Source organism: Haliotis cracherodii, unplaced genomic scaffold, assembly GCF_022045235.1.
Source record: "Haliotis cracherodii isolate W230 unplaced genomic scaffold, xgHalCrac1.p SCAF_15, whole genome shotgun sequence".
Lineage (NCBI taxonomy): Eukaryota > Metazoa > Mollusca > Gastropoda > Lepetellida > Haliotidae > Haliotis > Haliotis cracherodii.
Genome location: NW_027266270.1, coordinates 6,337,387 through 6,357,422, shown reverse-complemented (window position 1 = coordinate 6,357,422; position 20,036 = coordinate 6,337,387). Strand labels below are relative to the sequence as shown.

At 41.1% G+C, this 20,036-nt stretch overlaps 1 protein-coding gene across 4 annotated transcripts in view; it reads right to left on the bottom strand.

Annotated features, from left to right (window-relative positions):
• Positions 1 to 1,641: 1,641 nt before the first annotated feature.
• The window catches only part of LOC139462195 (rho family-interacting cell polarization regulator 2-like), a 127,438-nt gene continuing 109,043 nt past the window's right edge, over positions 1,642 to 20,036 (bottom strand). For all 4 annotated transcript variants that reach the window (XM_071243767.1, XM_071243765.1, XM_071243766.1 and 1 more), the window contains 17 exons: positions 19,648 to 19,696; positions 18,833 to 18,927; positions 17,759 to 17,822; positions 17,097 to 17,266; positions 16,083 to 16,228; positions 15,310 to 15,418; positions 14,392 to 14,820; positions 13,357 to 13,487; positions 12,345 to 12,561; positions 11,259 to 11,388; positions 10,308 to 10,466; positions 9,735 to 9,881; positions 9,257 to 9,406; positions 8,537 to 8,583; positions 7,603 to 7,686; positions 6,893 to 6,986; positions 1,642 to 6,207 (listed from right to left, as the gene is read on the bottom strand). In XM_071243767.1, coding sequence (XP_071099868.1) covers positions 6,131 to 6,207; positions 6,893 to 6,986; positions 7,603 to 7,686; positions 8,537 to 8,583; positions 9,257 to 9,406; positions 9,735 to 9,881; positions 10,308 to 10,466; positions 11,259 to 11,388; positions 12,345 to 12,561; positions 13,357 to 13,487; positions 14,392 to 14,820; positions 15,310 to 15,418; positions 16,083 to 16,228; positions 17,097 to 17,266; positions 17,759 to 17,822; positions 18,833 to 18,927; positions 19,648 to 19,696 — 2,298 coding nt within the window. In that variant the 3' untranslated portion in view covers positions 1,642 to 6,130. The remainder of the gene's footprint in view (positions 6,208 to 6,892; positions 6,987 to 7,602; positions 7,687 to 8,536; positions 8,584 to 9,256; positions 9,407 to 9,734; positions 9,882 to 10,307; positions 10,467 to 11,258; positions 11,389 to 12,344; positions 12,562 to 13,356; positions 13,488 to 14,391; positions 14,821 to 15,309; positions 15,419 to 16,082; positions 16,229 to 17,096; positions 17,267 to 17,758; positions 17,823 to 18,832; positions 18,928 to 19,647; positions 19,697 to 20,036) is intronic.

Sequence of the window (20,036 nt, the reverse complement as noted above, 5' to 3'; positions counted from 1 at the left end):
ATCCTAAGTTAGTGATGAGGGATGAAGCTGGAGATGTTGGAGCTGGTGATGTCAAACCCAAAACAAATCTATGGCTGTGACTGGATCCAGGGTATACGTGCATAGTATAATACATTGGAGAGACGATACCCAGGAACATCGAGGATGGTTGACAACATAACACAACCATCTTGTCCATTTCAAAGATTGACAGTTTATTTACACAGGAGTACAAATGCATGCCCATATTAGGGTATGTGACTAGCAGACTGTTGGCTGAGGATGCTCATCATACACAGATGCCTGTTGACACATCAACTGTGAAATATACATGTGTAATATACATGCACCAGGAAATATACACGGTAACACATGGCCAGACAGGAAATATACATGTCATAACACATTACTAGCGGATATACAATGGAATCAATGTGCAACAAGATATTTCTTAATATGATGTGGGCAGGTTAACAAATACATTCTTCCCAGAATTCAAACAATCTCAAATAGAATGCTTTGTAATTGCCCATAACTAATTCTAGAACACTTTTCCTATGAAATCGTGATCACTTATCTTCTCAAACATTTAACAATCTCAATCTTTCACTTGTCAAAAGTTCTGATCATGTTTTGATATGCCGCTTCAGCCAAATTCTGCAATATCAAGGTGAAAATAACCACACAAACGTCAAATAATATACCTATGTCAAGTGTTTGAAATAAGGTGGGGTTCTGATGTCATTCAGGTTTGCTGTTCGTATTTGAATCCAAGAACCCTAAATTCTAATCTTTTAGGGTTATAACATGGGCATATGTACATACATAATTCTAACGCTGGGATTCGAACCTGGTTCTTCAGCTCGGTCAAACACCTTAACCAATGCGGCTACCCACCCTCCCCTTACATTAGAACGACAAGAAACGGTAATGTTTAAAAACTGACAGCTCTTCACTCATGGAAAGCATGCTACAGCCTGTCCAATGTGACACGTGGTATATATGATTTATTCCATAAAGACACTGGGAACTGTTGTGTAGTAATATACATGAAACATTGAAACAGTAACTGTGCTCATACAAACAAAATAAACTTAACATGTCAAACACAAACTATTCACAATTGTTCAGCCATGCAATGATCTCACTAAAGCCTGACCTTTTACTCCGATACAATACCTCCCTGAACGGGGATCTGAGGACACCTTATAAGTTTTGTTTTGTTTGTTGTTCAACGCCACACTCAGCAATATTCCAGCTCATGGCGGTGGTCTCTTAATAATGGAGTCTGGACCAGACAATCCAGTGATTGACGTCATGAGCATCGATCTATGCAATTGGGATACCAAGTCTCCGATCTCGTTAGTCACCTTTTACGGCAAGCATGGGTTGCTGAAGACCTATTTAAACCTGGATCTTCACGGGTCACCTCCATAGGAGAATGTGTTAGGTGAACTTTGAGATTAGCATCACTGGTACTGAACTCTCAGTACCAGTCTGTGAAGCATTAAAACCAGCATATCTGATTTATGTATCTCAAAGTAGAAATTGCCATTTCTTAGTGCTGTGGCATCTGCAACCAAAAAGGTTGGTTGGTTTGTTGTTTAACGCCGCACTCAGCAATATTCCAGCTATATGACAGCGGTCTGTAAATAATCAGTGATTGATATCATGAGCATCGATCCACGCAATTGGGATCGATGACATGCATCAACCAAGTCAGCAAGCCTTACCACCCGATCCCGTTAGTCGCCTTTAACGACAAGCATAGTCACCTTTTACGGTAAGTATGGGTTGCTGAAGACCTATTCAACCCAGGGCAACCAAAAAGGAGTACATTTGAAGGATTATCTATTCTGTCTGGACTTTCATTTATACAAATCAAAATTTGAGTGGTGATAAAAATGATGATCACTTTACTTTAACAGAAGCATTTAAGACTGGCAGTCAAAGTTCTCTCAGTTCAACTGATGCAACCTCAGACCTTGATGCAGAGAAATATTGTATCGGAGTCAAAGACAAGATTTTCAAGAGGTTCGCCCTGCAACGGCTGTGAAGCAGGGCAACCCAACAGTCTCACAGATCATGTGACATTAGCAGCAGACAGCAGGCGACATTCCGCTGTATCAGCAATAAATATCAATCCTTGGAGCTGAATGTACAGGAAGTGGAATTATGCTTCATCGACAATAAATAGTGATAAATGATCCAGGGCAACAGGCAAAGTGGCAGTACTGGACGAGAACAAAAAAAACTGATTTAAATAAAATGGGCTTTCCTGTTTATGTTGTTTGATATGCAGGAGCTGACTAGCAACAATTGACTAATTTTGTCTTTGTGACTGAATCATGTCAGGTCTGACATCAATATCAGGGTCAGCTTCCCTTAACCAAGACAGCGTCTAGTATCTGGGCTATTGTTCAAATCTCACGGCACTTTTCTGTAGACCCCAAATTGCTAAAACTGACAAATCTTCAGTGAAAGTTTAGCAGTCGTGGTTGTACCACTAGGACATGAGATACGTAAGATAACATAAACATTCTGACCAAACATACATACTGCATAACAATAACAGATATTAGATGACACATATCAGAGAGTGCCATGTCATAGATACGGCAGTGATATCTCACATCAGATACTGATATGACACTTTATACACTGATAGCAAACAGTATACACTGTGATATCACACACCAGACACTGAAGTCACACATCAGACACTGATATGAGACATCAGACATTGACATCACACATCAGACGTTGATATCAGACTTTGACATCAGACACTGATATCACACATCAGACATTGATATCACACATTGATGTCAGACACTGATATCAGACATCAGACACTGATATCAGGCATTGATATCACACATCAGACATTGATATCACACATCAGACACTGATATCAGACATTGATATCACATATCAGACACTGATATCACATATCAGACACTGATATCACACATCGCTATCAGACATCAGACACTGATATCAGACATTGATATCACATATCAGACACTGATATCACACATCGCTATCAGACACTGATTTGTTAGTCCCACACAGACAGAAGGGAATGTTGATCAACAGACGGTGAAAGCAGCCTAAACCAGGAATGATGTAAAGATCTATGTTCATCAAATTCACACTGTAAATAGCGAGAAAATAACAGAAAATAAGACCCCTGTCGATGGAAGTGAAAGACCTTGACTTAAAGTGAAAATCTTAAAACAATTATGTGAAAATATAGATCAAAGGGTTTGAATAGGTATGAAACAAATTTTGTGACAAAACTTAAATTTCAATGTGTCCTTTTATATCTTCTTGCCATAAATAACCAATTGACTCAATAACCAACAGACAATGTGGAATGGAGGGAGCAGTTGTAGGTTTATTTGTTTGTTGTTTAACGCCGCACTCAGCAATATTCCAGCTATATGACAGCGACTGTAAATAATCAAGTCTGGACCAGACAATCCAGTGATTGACATCATGAGCATCAACCAAGTCAGCGAGCCCAACCACCCAATCCCGTTAGTCGCCTCTTACAACAAGAATAGTCGCCTCTAACGGTAAGGATGGGTTGCGGCAGCAGTAGGTTTCCTCACTACACTAGACAAGGGGAGGCAACCCACCTGCTGTAAACACACAACTTATGTCCAGTACTAAACTCAACATGGTCTCTAAGGAAGAATACTTTCCAACACCAAAACGAATGCTGTCAGCATAAAGTCAAATGTTATGAAATAATTTTCATTGATAACAGCAAACAGTCAAGAAAATGCAATCATATTACTAATTTTACATTAGGTTGCTTTTTTTTAAATATTCAAGAAAAAGTTAAAATGTACATTCGTATATCAGATGTAACTGCAATATTAGCCCAGAAAGCTGACAAATACTTTTGTATGAATGCTGCAGGTGACCTTTGTCAAGATGGTCGTTAGATGATAAACAAACAGGTAAACATTCGAACAGCCCATGTGGATGATTATCATGAAAAGATAGAAACAAATCTGTGACTTGGACTAGACTTGGCCTGAAGGTATCAACAACCAGGGAGAAAACAGACTAGACCAGTCGTTTCATGACAAGTTAACAGGATGTGAATACCATATTTCCTACATTAACAGCCAGGATCTATTAACTACAATTTACTATAGACTCGAGTCCAAGGGTCTGTTTTAAAAAGCGATTGTAGTGCTGAGATGATCGTCACTCTCATACTTTAACATAGACTTACGATAGTCGTAGTGCTGAGATGATCGTAACTCTCATACTTTAACAGACTTATGACAGTCGTAGCACTCACTTGGACTGGCCCCTGGCCCTACAGATATTTCACATCTGTTACGAAAAGGGATGGTTTAGTTGAAAAAACTTTATCGTATAAAGTGAGTGTGCTTAATAATAGCTTTATGCTTCTTTTAGCAATATTCCAGCAGTATCACAGCAGGGGATACACAGGAAAGAAGCGGAATGCATTAGTGCTGAGGATAGGGGTTGCCTCACAACTATTATATACGTTGGCAGTAAGAGGACGTCTGTTGAAAAAACGAAATATTTTATAGTGTGATTACAGCCCAAACAGGAACAAATGGCTATGATAAATAGAGGTAAGGTATTCAAAGGAATTATAGGCTTAACAGATTGTGCCCATGTCGGGAATCGAATAGACCTTTGGTATGACAAGTGACACTAACCACAAACACCCAACTGCCACTAGTATTCAAATGTAATTGGGAGAAACATTAATCTGCATAGTTTACATGCTTCTTAACTGAGGAAATACGGTATTCTTTATCTTCTCCCTTTATTAGCACTGTTAACAAATAAACCAACAACATATTGTCACTTGCGGTCAAAATGCTTATATTGTACAATATAAAATACAAAATCTGTACAAGTGTATATACAAGGTTACATCAGGCCTAGCCATGTTAGCGCAAGTAGCATATTTACATTCCAACGATATATATATAAACAATGATTAGCATTCACATTCTTTTAGATCAACATATGTTATCTGACTAGCAACAATTTTGATTGACTTAAAACAAATCATGGAAAGAAAAATGCGCATGGGAGTTTTCAGAAATTATGCCTGTCTGGGGCCTGTGTCGACAGTAACTGTTAGCACCATTACTCTTTGTGAAACTGTTCTACAATGTACTACACAAAGCCACAATTGCTTCAAGGGTCACATGCATAATTACTGAAAACATCGCCTCACATTAACATACCGATACTGCTGGGAAAACTCCTTTAAAACTATTATTCGCAACAAAAATGTGGTTGCACATAACATGACCAGTCTTATAATACAGAGAGTATCACTTCCAGTTTTCATTACCGTACTGTGTGATAACTCATATATCAAACAGTGATATCTTCGATCACAATGATATCCTACATCATGAAGCGATATCATGCACCATGAGGTGGTATAAGTCAATACAATGCCCTGCTAGGATGCCCGGGACATCCAAATGGTTCTTACTGCAATGACACAATCTACGACCACAAAAGTGAGTAACAGATGCACATTCTGATCTTTTGGCAACGGCTAACAAAGTCTTCTCCTAGAATGATGAAGCTACACTGTGAAAGAATTCTAGCATGCTAAGATATCGGTACACTTCACACAGTGCCAATGCCTCTGAGTCTCTTCCTCGGGGCACACCGCATGAGAAGCTGGTCGATAGATTCTGTTCTGTTCTCAGGATCACAGTTCCAGTTCATGGGGCAACAAAGTTGATTCCTGAACAGCCCCTGTGGTGTACGTGTATCATGTGTTAGTAACTTGTCATAACTACGACTTTGTGGTATTTGATGTAGATGCTGATAGCCTTACGCGTTATCACGGCACAACTGGACACACACACAGACCAACGGGTTCCTTCATTCCCGACACTCTACACAGGAGCTATGTTCACCGTGGTCAGACACATTTGTATAATCTCATCTCCTTGGTAACAAAATGTACAAAGAATGAAAATGACTTCAAATCTGTGTCAGGATTGTCTCTTCGAAAAAGTTATCTCCCTTTGAGTTGAGATTTGGCAGGAGTAGTCTCCCTTAGCTGTGGAGATCTCCGAGCACAGGACTGGTAATGGGATGATTACATCACACAGACGAACATTCACTTCTTCATTTGAAGTCCTTGGAAGCCGTGGGAAGAGAGTTGGGCTTCCTCAAATGCCCGTCGACCCTCGTCACCTGAAGCAAAATTCAAGTAGTGAGTGAGTGAGTGAGTGAGTATGGTTTTACGCCCCTTATAGCAATATCTCAGCAATATCACGGTGGGGGACACCAGAAATGGGCTTCACACATTGTACCCAAGTCGGGAATCGAACCCGGGTCTTTGGCGTGAAGAGCGAACATTTTAAGCACTAGGCTACCCCTACCGCCCCGTTTCATAAGTAGAAGCAATAACATTCAGAGATCATATACAAACTGGCACTACCCCAACTTATTGTCGAACAGGGTTAGTTGTGAGTGAGTGACTAAGTGAATGAGTGAGTTGGGTTTAATGCCGCGTTGAACGGTATTCCAGTTATATCACGGCATGTCAGCTTAGGAGGTAAGTCCGAAGAGATGCATATCTTAGACATTTAAATTTGGTGAAACCCACGGGTATGGTGCTAAAATCCATCCATGCCCCCTAAGGGCTAGTAGAATTAGGCTTTTAAGGGGTGTCCCTATATGTTATCACTATTCTGTCCAGTAAATATTTCAAGATGCATCCCTGAATATTACCTGTGAGCCTGGAGTGGACGAACGGTTAGTCACTAGTGAGAGCATCAATCTACCCCAGCACATTTGAGGGTTAACATGGAGTTTCTTACGGTATGAGAAAACTTGACATGAAGCAATAATCCAAATGTTTGAGAGGACGACTTACCCATTGAGAAGAGAGCATCCTTCGCCTTTCTCCGGACAGTGGAGGCCGCATCAGCTTGACAGACAAACACCAGCTGGTCGATACTCTCCACCGCCTGTGTCAATATAATACATACATTATAGAGCTGGACGAGTCACAAAATGTTGTGAGAGAGTGAGTATGGTTTTACGGCACATTAAGCTTGATGACTCAGCAGTTTAACAACTCAGCTGTTACTCTATTGATGGGAAGATGTACTAAATTAGGGTGTCATATTACAACACATTAGCTTTGTAGGAACAAATGCACAAGTGTGGATCCTGGCATGGCTAAGGGACACAACTCCATTAACTAATGTCCCTCCCTCATTATAACATGAGGCCGGGGCAATCAATAACACTGCTGTAGTCTGGCTATCAAATGTTGTGTTGCATGAACGCTTTTCTTTGTTGTTTGATGCACGCAATATTCCATCTATATGACAGTGGTCTGAAAATAATCGGGTCTGGAGCAGGCAAACCAGTGATTGACATCAATGTTCCATGCCGTACAATGACAATGTCAACCAGGTCAGTGATTCTCACCACCTTATAGATTCTGTCGCCTCGTAAGACAAACACAGGTTGCTGGGGACTGATTCTAATCCTGCCCCCCCCCCCCCCCCCCCCCCCCCCCCCACACTGCATGTGCACGTTGCAGTATAATGTAGTTGGATATAAACCTCTTCTCACCTCCAGAACTGACAGTGCATAGCAAGAGCCCCCTCGGACATCGGGTATCTGATCCTCCAGACCCTCCACGAAAATCACCATCGCCTGAAACACACGACCCACATGTCAAAAACACAACCCATATGTCAGTGGTTTTACGCCACTTTTTTAGCAATATTCCAGCAATATCAAGGCGGTGGACACCAGAAATGGGCTTCACATATTGTACCCATGTCAGGAATCGAACCCGAGTCTTCGGCGTGACGAGCTAACGCTTTAACCACTAGGCTACCCGACCGCCCCAACCCACATGTCAAACACACGACCCACATGTCAAACACACGACCCACATGTCAAACACACGACCCACATGTCAAACACACGACCCACATGTCAAACACACGACCCACAAGTCAAACACACACAAACTTTACACGACATCTGCTGACATTTAACATGCATAAATGATGGTTCAGGTGAAAGAGTGAGTGAGTTGGGTTTAACGCCGCTTTTAACAGTATTCCAGTTATATCGCGCCGTGTCAGCTTAATGTGGGGGGAAAGCCCGAAGTGATGCAGGTCTCAGATGTTTACCACTTCAGTAAAACCAACGAGATGCACAGTAAAGCAGTGTCCATGTAAAGGGAAGTAATGTTGTGCTACATTGGATCGCATTGAAAAAATTGAAAATTGAAATAAAAATGAACTGTGCAGCAGACTTAATGATGATACGGGTGGTGCCTGAAAACCTAGATTATTATTATTTTTAGCCTTATTTTTGCATATTTTACACAGAAACAGCTTGTCTGTAGCACTGGTAATCCTAATGCAGCATGTCTGAGCAAGGTGTTCAAATCCATTAGACATAGTGTTGATATTTTACCACAGCTTCATTTACTGTCTGCTAAGGTCAGTTTTTACTTTAGTTTTAACACAAGGGCTCCCCCACTACTCACCTTATCTCGAACTTCCTTGTTCCGCGCGACAGACTTCAGGTAGGTTGCTGTAACAAACAGACATACATGTACTACATGTATACAACTTATGAAGACCACTCACATAACTGTGAAGCTAAAATGACCAAAATGATTTCAAATTTCAAATGAACATTAACTGAAAAGTGTGCACAGAAAATGAATACGTTTTTAGCAATATTCCAGCAATATCTGGCTTGGGAGGCCAAAAATGGCATCAGCACAGAAAATGAAGACATTTAGTCAATCTTTTTCTAATTTTCAGATGCTACCTTACTTGTAAGTTTGCAATGATTATTCACAAACCAATTTTGAATTTGAAAAAGGAGTGGTTTTATTGTGTCAGCCCGGCAGCTCTATCACAAAGCCTGACAAGATATCAAATTCCAGAGGAAAGAGTGAGTGAGTGAGTTGGTTCAACGGTCTAGGGGAACAGTGTTTCATTTATATCGTAATGCCAGCCTGAAGTAAGAATAAACTTTATTGGCAGAACCCATGGCCATTTTACTAAAACACAGATCAAGAAATAGACAGTTATTTCGTTGGCGGAACCCCTGGCCATAGTACTAACCGACCAAGGCAAACAGGGCAAATTTGGAATTTGAAAAGAACACCAGAAAATCCTGATATGACAAAGGGACAACACATTCATATAAGTCATCTGGAGCAAGTATGAGTTAAGATTCAAGATGATTGACTTACTCGCTGTCTGGTTGATCTCCCGATTATTTGCTATCAGCAGTGTTCCAACGACCTTCAGACACGTTGGGGAAGGAATGTCCTCCTTCAAGGTCAACACAGCTTTGATGACCATGTCGGTGTTTCCAGAACACAACCGATCCATCAGGCTAACTGTAAATCAGAAAACACGGGTGATGCTTTACTCTCATCCTCAGGGATAATGTTTAAGTCTGGAGAGGGATAATATAATGTGTCCAAGAGAAAGACGGTCAACTGACTTTTTGAGATAACGTGTTGTCCAGCACCCAGTGTTGTATGAGGTAATGCTTGACTATGTACTGATAGTGTAATTGTATCTTTGATTAGTTAATGTATCACATCTCCATTCTACTTTGACAAATACCCGAGACCCACAAGGAACTTGATTATTTTTCTTATGCTAGCTTAATTTCACAAGAAGCGTCTTATCTCAAAACAAATGACAGAGAGATGGACTCACTTTCCTGAGCAATGGAGTCAATGACAGCTAGCCCGTCCTTCTTGAAGAAGCTGACAAACTGCTGCAGCGTGACGACCAGGGACGGCCGCAGCTTGTCGGGGTCATAGGAGGGCAGGTCCAGCACCTTCGCCATGATGTAAGCAAACACTGAAAACAAACATTATCTTTCATAATGGCCAGTCTTAGCATCCACCTGCAGGAATAATGTTCAAACACACAGATTATCTATCATGTCCAGAGATAAAGATGATTGTGAGGACGATTTTATGCCGATTTGTGAGCGAGTGAGTTTATGCCGCTTTTAGCAATATCATGGCAGGTCACCAGAATAGGCTTCACTCAATGTACCCATAAGAATCAATCCTGGGTCTTCACCAGGACAAGCGAACGCTTTAACCACTGGGCTACCCTCACCCCTAAAGGCAGACGTAATCTAAATGGCAGAATGAGAGTAAAACTATAATATATCACAAAATGCGAAATGTTCTTAGTGTTAACCTGTTAACCTGTATAATATTTAAGCAAAGATGCAACACTGAACACGCTTCCTAGCCTGACTGATGAGCAACGTACCTCTGGCAGGCGAAACATCGAAGGTCTCCTTGATATTGAGTCCGAACTTCTGCTCCATGGTGTAGGATAGCTTCTCCGGGTGGACGTACAACACGTTCTGGTCCACGCACAGAACCCAGAACTCCTTCAACGCCTTGTCGTCGGTCAGTTCCGACATCACTGTTGGAATACAGAACAATGTTATCAGTTTGTTTTTCAAAAGTGCACTGAGCTATTTCAGCTATGAGAGCAGCTTGTAAATAATGGAGTCTAGGCCAGACAATCATTGAGTGAGTGAGTGATTTTGGTTTTACGCCGCTTTTAGCAATATTCCAGCAATATCACGGCGGGGGACACCAGAAATGGGCTTCACACATTGTACCTATGTTGGGAATCAAACCCACGAGCAAAGGCTTTAACCACTAGGCTACCACACCGCCAGACAATCAAGTGATGGATAGTATTTGGAACAATCATCGCCATCAGGGCTCGATGACATGCAGTCAACCGAGTCTCCGAGCCACAATCCAACCATATGTCAACTTTTACAACCTGCATACACTGGAGGAGACACGCAACTTTGAATCCCACCTAATCCCCAGACATGGATATGTGACAAATTATTTTTGCACTGAAAAACACAACTTTTTATCATTTTTCAATTGTTTGGCTTTTTTGGATATTGATTGTCTGCATTTATTCATGGAGCACTGAGAGTCAATAATTCCAATCCAATTCCATGTGACTAATGTAACTTTCTAGACTTGATGACTGGATGTGGGTATCAAAACTTGATGTGGATATCAAACTAGAAAGTTGAAGATCCTTAAACCAATTGTGACAGTCTACTGGCTCAAACAGCGATATGTTCAACTGTGTTTCCTAATGTACAACACCTCATCTCGAGGCCGATCTGAGACAGTTATGGCACTGCAGCCTTAAATGATGCTTGTTACAGGCCAGACAACGTACCAGAATGCAGATCCACATCAGGCCCTTGTTTGGCAATCTTCATCAGGCTTTCAATGATGAAGGCTTGCTTCTGGAGTTTATCCAGTGCGTAGAACTCTCGACACCTCAGGGGACCAAAGTTGCCCAAGCTCTGGAAAAAAAAAAATTATTATTAAAATCCATAAAACAGCACGAGAACAGAGTAAAGTATTGTCACTGATAATATCACTATCCCCAGGTCTTGTCCTGATCAACTGTAGTGCCATATCTGCATAAGTTCCTGGCCTGTCGCAAGGGATGCAACTCTGCACAGCGAAGATTGCACGGTTAGATTGCTGAATGGCAGTGTGTGAGATGTGGGTTCGAAACCCGGAGGAGACTCAAACTGAAAAAGTACTAGCATCTATACTTTACTCAGAAAATGTTTACTTTCTAAATGGCATTGTGCATTCCTTTTGTATTCATTCTGGGACCTATAGTGCCTAGGCTCCCTGTGGTGGACATGTGAATAGGAGAACCAGTCATTGTCAGATTGAAGCAGATTGTACAAATTCTGTCAGCAAATGTGCTGAGCTCATCACATTTTGCATGAACAGCTTTTCATTTTTATCACCCTGGAATGCAATGATGTTGTGATACAATGATGGTGGAACAGTCTTCCCTCGTGGAACTCGTCTGGTTAACAGAATATGGACAAAAAAACTAAACACAATCGAAGTTGTTACACAGAGAAGACAATTGATATGTGATTATTGAGTTATCATTTCGCGAACAGCCAAATGGCAGTTTTTTCATTACTGTAAACTACGTTTGAAACGAACATGCTTACGGTTGACGGCATAAGTTGACGGGTATAACAAATTGTGTTATTTTGTCCCGGACATTTGTTGTAAATCTGCTTAAAATGAACTACGATTATAAGAAACTAATTGAGTTTGTTATAACCATAGTTTACTGTATTTATTAAGAAAAAGCCTCGATACCGGCTTTCAGGCTTTGACTCTGATTTAACAACCTTTTTCCAAAGACTGCTTCACACATTATTATTCCAATTTCACATCACGGTAAAACAAGCGGCAAATGCCTGGAAACCATCCCCCATCTCACCTCCAGAAGTCTATCACAGTATCCAAGATGAAAGAGGAGGGCCTGGTCAACTTGTTCGTTCCCAGTGGAAGGAGGGATGGGGCTGGAACCCAGACTAGAGCCGAGCTGAGTGTCCTCACTGAGGCGCTTGGCGAGGGATTCGATCCCGGAGTCAGCCGTCTTGGCCGTGGACTCGGGGCTGGCAAGAATTTGATCAATGCTGGATGTGCGGCTCACTCTGTAAGGAAGTAAACTTGTTCTGTAAGGTGTTCTGGACGTATGCTGGGCTCAATGACTCAACAGCAGAGGGTTAACAAGTTTCTGTTAATCCAACACACTTGTATACATAGAGCAGATATCATAGTTAACACTAATTAACCGACTACTGTCAGGAAAGATATTAGACTAAACCATATTTCCCTGTTGGTCAGAAGACTTCATCATAAATTTACTAACAGGATTTTGAGCTTATTTCCAAAGTCTTCCTAATATTTGACTCAATAAAAATGTAATTGGAATTTGTAATTCTAAACACAATAATCACTGAGCAAATGTTGTGAAAATGCACGTATCTGCCTTATTTCAGATAATAACAACAACAATAACAACAATAACAACAACAATACCGTATTCGACGAAATAAGCGCCCAGCTCCAATAAGCGCCCACGGTGATATTTGTTAATATATTGGCAAGTGAACAAACCCAATTAGCACCCCTTCCAACTGATCAGTATACACAAGACTTATTTATTCGCGTATGATACACACTCGTGTGTTATATGAACCCTGAATTATGGGCAATTTAATTCTGGAAAAATATATCTGTCGTACATAAACATTTCAGGTTGTCAGCTTAAACCACAAAATTTATCTTTCAACTCTGTTTTTTTCCACCAAAATAATATTCTAATAAGAGCCCCCTATTCCTAATTTTAAGAGCGCCCTGGGCGCTTATTACGTCGAATACGGTAATAATAATAAAAATGGCTGCCTGTGTGTGAGGCAAACATGTAGTTGTTGTAATGGACGTACTCAGGACTAGGGTCAAGGTCATCTGTGGCATCATCTGTCGTATCCTCCGTGTTGAGGAAGTCGAAAGCTTCAAGTGCGCTCTCTATGGAGACGCTGATGCTGGAAGACCGAGAGCTGCATCGCGACTGTTTCTGCAACATGAGACATAGGTTTATGTCAGTTTAATTCAAAGGTGACACTGTAGTGATTACATACTACCAAAATATCAGAATTAGGATACTAGCATACTGTGTTTTCAAAGTGGAGGAAATCTGTAAATTGTAACTAAACAAGCAACATTTAACCAAAGGTGGTTATATTATTTTGAAACCTCTAACTGACCTATCAGAATTAAGTATTTACCATATCGAAAGTAGCAAGATCACATTACAGTGGGCAATATGACAAAAGAAAGCTACTATGATTGACTACAAACAAATGTATGGAAAATCAGAGAATTTACAGCATGTTTTCATAATGTAGCTGAACGTCATGACTCTTTCAATACACATGTTGCTATTATCTTTCAAGTGAGTGAGTGAGTATGGTTTACGCCGCTTTTAGCAATATTCCAGCAATATCACGACGGGGGACATCAGAAATGGGCTTCACACATTGTACCCATGTGGGGAATCAAACCCGGGTGTTTGGCGTGACGAGTGAACGCTTTAACCACTATTATCTTTCAAGGTCTCCTAAGGGGCATGCAGATGCAAGGGTCCAGCATGCGATATGTGTACAACAGGGTAAACGGGATGTGAAGAGATGACTCCTTCAAACCAGAGAGATTTGTCTAGGATTCCAAACTAAGTGCCCTTGGCAGGCAAATTCGGTAAAAATAGTTACATTTAAAATTGGATTTCTTTTAATGTTCTTATTTTTGTAACTTCTCAGGAATACAAATATCTTAAATCAAAATTTTTACTTTCACTTGCTGCAGACTTAGGCCAGATACTGGCATCGGAGGAGGTCTAGTTAAATCCCTGCTAGCGACACAAACCATTCATAAAACTCAAACTTTACAAAATGGCCGACATGCCCGTCCTGCTCACTCACCCTGATGAACTGCTCCAGAAAAACCACCACCTCCTCCAACTTCTGCAACTCGTTATATTGTCCGAGGAAATCCTCTAACGAGGTCGTCAGAACATTTAGCCCTTCCTCAATACTAGTGGGATCGTCCCGATTGGTCATGACAGTCTGCGAGAGAACACCGGGCAGGAGAGTCTGAGGAAGAGGCTGTACTGGCAGGGCACTAGATAATACTGTCTGTGATAGTCGTGATCCCTGAGTGTGGCTCACAAACATGGTGTTGTCCTTGCTGCGGAGTAGTGGCGAGGCCTGGTACGAGTGGGACTCGAATGCCCGAGTTGGCAGGGAGGTAGAGGAGCCGAACAGGTAGTAGTCGTCCTTGGAGTGATGGAGATGGAGTGGGCTGGAGTAGCGCCGTTCCGGACCGGTCGGCAGGTCGCCGTAACTCCCAGACTGTTGTGGAGGAAGATTGTGTTAGTTACGTGAACAATGATAAAAGGATGCAATGTTCCAATTTCCGGGGTATTTATAATCAAGTTCTGGGCCAGATAATCAAGTGGTGGATAGCATGAATGTCACTGCTAGTCTTCAGGGTAATATGACACAATCTGTACACAGAGACTGTAATCACGGCTTCATTAGCTGGGTCTCAACACAACCATAATATCCATTGGCTCCTGTGGACATTAGCTGCCCTCTAATGACCACCCTTTAACTATAAATATGGAATCTGTCTCCTGTTCTGCTACCCTAGAATTCCCACGACTCATTCAGGTTACACTTTCCTCAGTAGAGGAATACATTTAACTGACAGACCTGAAAATTGCTTTGCGAGACACCTATATTTGGTCTTCTGTGACAACCACAAGCTTTTGAACATCAATGGCTAGCTACCAGAAATTAAAAGTCTATATTTTATCAAACAACTCCATGTGAACTTACCAGTTGGCCATTCAGAGCCAGAACGGAGACGGGTCGCCTCCGTGGAGTACCCTGGGGCCGACTGGGAGCCTCGAAGAATGTAACGGACTCATCCATGCCGTCAAGAGGGCTGCAGACAACAACAAGCATGAATAAGTGACATGTCAGTATGGTTTTACACCGCTTTTAGCAATATTCCAGTAATATCACAGTGGGGGACACATGAAATGGGCTTCACACGTTGTGCACATGTGGGGAATTGAACCCATGCCTTAGGCTTGACAAGCGAACGCGCTAACCACGAGGCTACCTTAACACCCCCCACACGTGACTAAACAGCAACAGTCTACACCTGGTAGTGGTGTCGAGTTTCATGGACCCCTGTTCCGGAAAGCAATTGTAGCACGACAAAAATCGTGAGTCTGTGTTAAAGTATGGGAGTGATACGGACCATATCACTGATTGAGAGTCACAACACAAGGAGGAATTCTAAATGTTTTTTCCCTACTATAGCTTCAGAATTTATTTTAGCACAGGTGACAAGCAGTTTTGTGATCAGATGTGACACCACAATGGACGGTCACATGACAGCGGCGATGGGTCCAAGTAAAAGTGGACTGAAGATGGAAAAACACTTTCTTCTTTACCTAGGACCATCAAGTTTTTTTCCTTCACCTATGAACATCGCTAAGCGCTGTTTTCTTTCTCACAAGGCAAGCAGTAGATGCATTAAAGAGTAATGCAGGATAAGTAAAAAAAAAATGTTTGGAAATGAACTGTGGTCTAGTACTTACTTCCACGTGATGACGATGCTGAGTTTCAGAGAGCCGTTGAAGTTGATGCTGACTGTCATCAGTTGAGGGTTGGCAGAAAACAGATCCTTGATTTCACAGTTCTTCTGCCCCAGCAGTACACTCTTGAAGCTGCGAACCTCCACAGCCTGGAGCAAGGGCAACTCATTAAACAGACATACTTCAACAAGTGAGTGAGTGAGTGAGTGAGTGAGTGAGTGAGTGAGTGAGTGAGTGGGTGAGTGAGTGAGAATGGGTGAGTGAGTGAGTGAGTGGGAGTGAGTGGGAGTGAGTGTGAGAGTGAGTGAGTGTGAGAGTGAGTGAGTGAGTGAGTGAGTGAGTGAGTGAGTGAGTGAGTGAGTGAGTGAGTGAGTGAGTGAGTGGTTTTAACCGCTTTTATCAATATTCCAGCAATATCATGGTATCTGGAAATGGGCTTCACACATTGAATGGGGGAATCGAACCTAGGCCTTTGGTGTGATAAGCGATATCTTAAACCACTAGGCTACCCAAACACCTGTTTGCTTTAAGTTTTTTGAAATTTTACTGGAGAATGGTTTTAACAGTTACCTCCCTTGAAACGCATCTTCCTTTTTTATTCACTAAAAGTAGTTCCTTACACAATCCCACACGCACATTCTTACAGATAAGTACCCCTTGAATCCAATTTTAACATGAAGAAGTGAGTTCATCACAATTATAAACCATAGCCATTTTGAAGCATATCCATGTTTATGAATAAAACAAACACTAAAAAATGTTTTGCCATGTTATCAAAAAAGACCCCAATTAACAGGCTAATTTGTGGCTTAGAAACACAAATCATTTCCTAATAAATTATTTGCATAAACAAGTTGGTTTTATTTTGTGAAACTGTTAGCCATTTCTTTTTTCAATTATTTCCTGGAACAATTTATGTTTTCAAAAGCAACCAGCCCACACCCTCAGGGCCTCAAATGAACAGACCCTTATTATGGGCGTATTTTCCCCTTGACCTCAACAAACAGGTGCTCTTACCTTTAGACTGAGGACTTCTCCGACCAAGGCTTTGAACATAAACTCGGGCTGATCCCACTTCTGGGTGTTGTTTTTCTCAATGCGGCCTTTTGTCTTCCACTTCTGGGGCCCATGGCGGATGGAGACCTCGAACACATCGCCGGGGCAGAGCCGTGCAAACCCTGCCATTCCTGGGACACACAACATAACAGTGACTAGGTGAGTTAAATTAACTCCATTTTGAAATAAGGGGATGGTAACATAATTAAGCCAAATCTGGGATTTGAACACAGCCATTGGGAAGGTCTGTGGCATGTCAGAGGGACACAACTATACACAGCGCCTTAAACAACAGGGACAACTGTATATGGTTTTTCATGAAGTAAAGAAAGATGGCGACACACAGCTATTTTCTTCAACTGTTGGAGATAAAATAGCTAATGTATGAAATTTTAATGTCACCTTCATCTGAAGCCTTCAAAATAGAATTTCAAGATACAGGGATAAAAATTAGCTGCTTGCCCAGACCAGTTTTGTTAAAAAGAAGGTAGCCTATGGACCAGTAGAATTTCAAACATTTTTAGAGGGTATTGCTATACTGCACTTTTCGCCTTAGTAGATGTTCTTGGTTAATTTCCATACCTAAAGATGTAAAAACAGAATGATAAATATGGAAAACTTACCCTTGAGTTTGCAGTGGAACGTGCCAAGCATGTTCTCCAGCTGGGCCTCTATTGCACATAATGTCTGCAACAAGAATGGTGAGGTTAGCATCTCGTGTACACTAGAGGTAACCTTACACTGAATCAGGAATACAGTCTTGTCTCCAAATATACAACTGATCACTAAATCTCAACAAGCGTGGAAAAAGAAAAGGAGCGGTGCACTCAACATACAACATGCTTTACTAATGCAAAAAATTCATAAAACAATCTGCGTTTGCTGGGTGTTGAAATCGCCAAATGACTTAGCATAATATCATTTCTATGTTCACATGTTCAGTTTGTTTCTGCTTGCCACGAATAGCTGGAAAATTGCTGATGCGGCGTAAAACAATATTCATTCATTCATTCATTCATTCATTCATTCAGTTTGTTTCTAAGACAGGAACCTCTGCTCCATCCTTCCAGATCAATTCAAATGTCTTTATAATATTTCTGGCCAAAAAGCTTCCAATGAAATATAATAAATGTTAGAATGAATTTTATTTTATTTTTTTATATTTTTATTTTTTTCTTATATCTTTGTAAGGAAAACAAAATACAAATAAATAAAAGCCGGCAACTTCCACAGGGACATAAGTAGTTGTGGTGGGACGATAAACTGATACATCGATGGATCGTGATTTTTTACTTCTCGATACAAGTATCAATCACAGTCACACTAAGTACAAAATATCCTTTCTGACCTTAAATATTTCATTTAATACCTGTTCCACTAAACACTAATCAGTAGTGCAAGTTACTTGTGAAAACATAAACATTTTCATTCATTGTGCCATACTTGACACTGCCAACTGTAAATCATCAGTGTGCCAGGTATTTGGCCATCCTGTCTATGAAAAAAATGGCTTATGCACCACAGATAAGAGCACATGCAAGTATCGTGATACATATCAGATCGTGAGTAAGGTATCGTGATACGTATCGTATCTCACAGTTGGTGTGTCGTCCAAGACCTAATAAGTAGTACCACCACCAGTGCTATCATCATATGAATACAGTTATATTTTACGGGAGCTTCCTGTTGTCACTCACCTGTGAACACTCCTTATACCCGTATTTCACGTTCGTGAGGGACTGTTTTCTGTTGCCAGGCGACGTAGTATATGCTCTTGCCATAGTCCGAGCCCCTGAAGATCAACCAAACATTCGCTTATTTATCTTAGATATAGATTGAAAATGAATATTTAAAACACTTCAGTCAAAGGTGTTGATGTAAACTTAAGATTTTATATCATGTTCAGCAATATTTTACGTGATGCTAGACCCTAAAGAAAGTCTACCTCATATTACCATAAGACTATGAGAAGTAAGTGAAGTTGCAGTTAAACTCCCCCCATCTTCCCGAGGCAAGGCTGCCACTAGCCTATATCAAAGCCTAGTTTCTACCCTTGCCACATCAAGGCCACTTTACTTGGCTTGACCCTGGTGCCACCTCGCGTAGATCACGAGTTGTGCCCCTTGTAATGAAAACTGATATCCAATGAGATCACTGTTCTGATCTCCTACAGCTTCACAAAGATGGCGACTACCATAGGCGACAACCAAGTCGATCAGACAATGAAAACATTCGTGATTTCATCTCTGACACAAAAACAAAGGCAATTGTTGGAGGTTTAAATGATGAAAAAGCATATTCATGTCAACAAAGACCGGCAGCAGTAAATCACTTTCATACAAAGGTGTACCAGTCAAGTTGATTTTGTGAAAAGTTCTCTGATTGGACTATCGAAAAGTACGATAGTCCAATCATATTTAGCACAGGAAAGTGGGCTTGATGTGGCAAGGGTGGAGACTTTGATGAAAAGGCTAGTGGACGCTCTTGCTTCAGGAAGATGCACGTTGCCTACCTTCTCGGAGTTGTTGATGAACCAGGTAGCACTCGTGAAGCTCATCAAGCTGGAAAAAACAAATTGCAATAATTAATAAATAATAATTCCTCTTCTTTTGAGTTTGGACTGAAAGCTAGGTATTTTCAACTCATTAACAACTTGACTCCAAGAATTGGTTCACATTTTCCTCCATGGGATTCGACGCGGGGTGAGAGACTCTAACACAGCATGTACTGGGCTATTAATTGTATTTTAAGTACCGTATTCGATGTAATAAGCACCCCGCTCTAATAAGCGCCCACGATGATGTTTGCTAATATATTTACGAAGATGTTTGCTAATATATTCACGACGATGTTTGCTAATATATTGGCTAATGAACAATCCCAATTAGCACCTTTCCGATT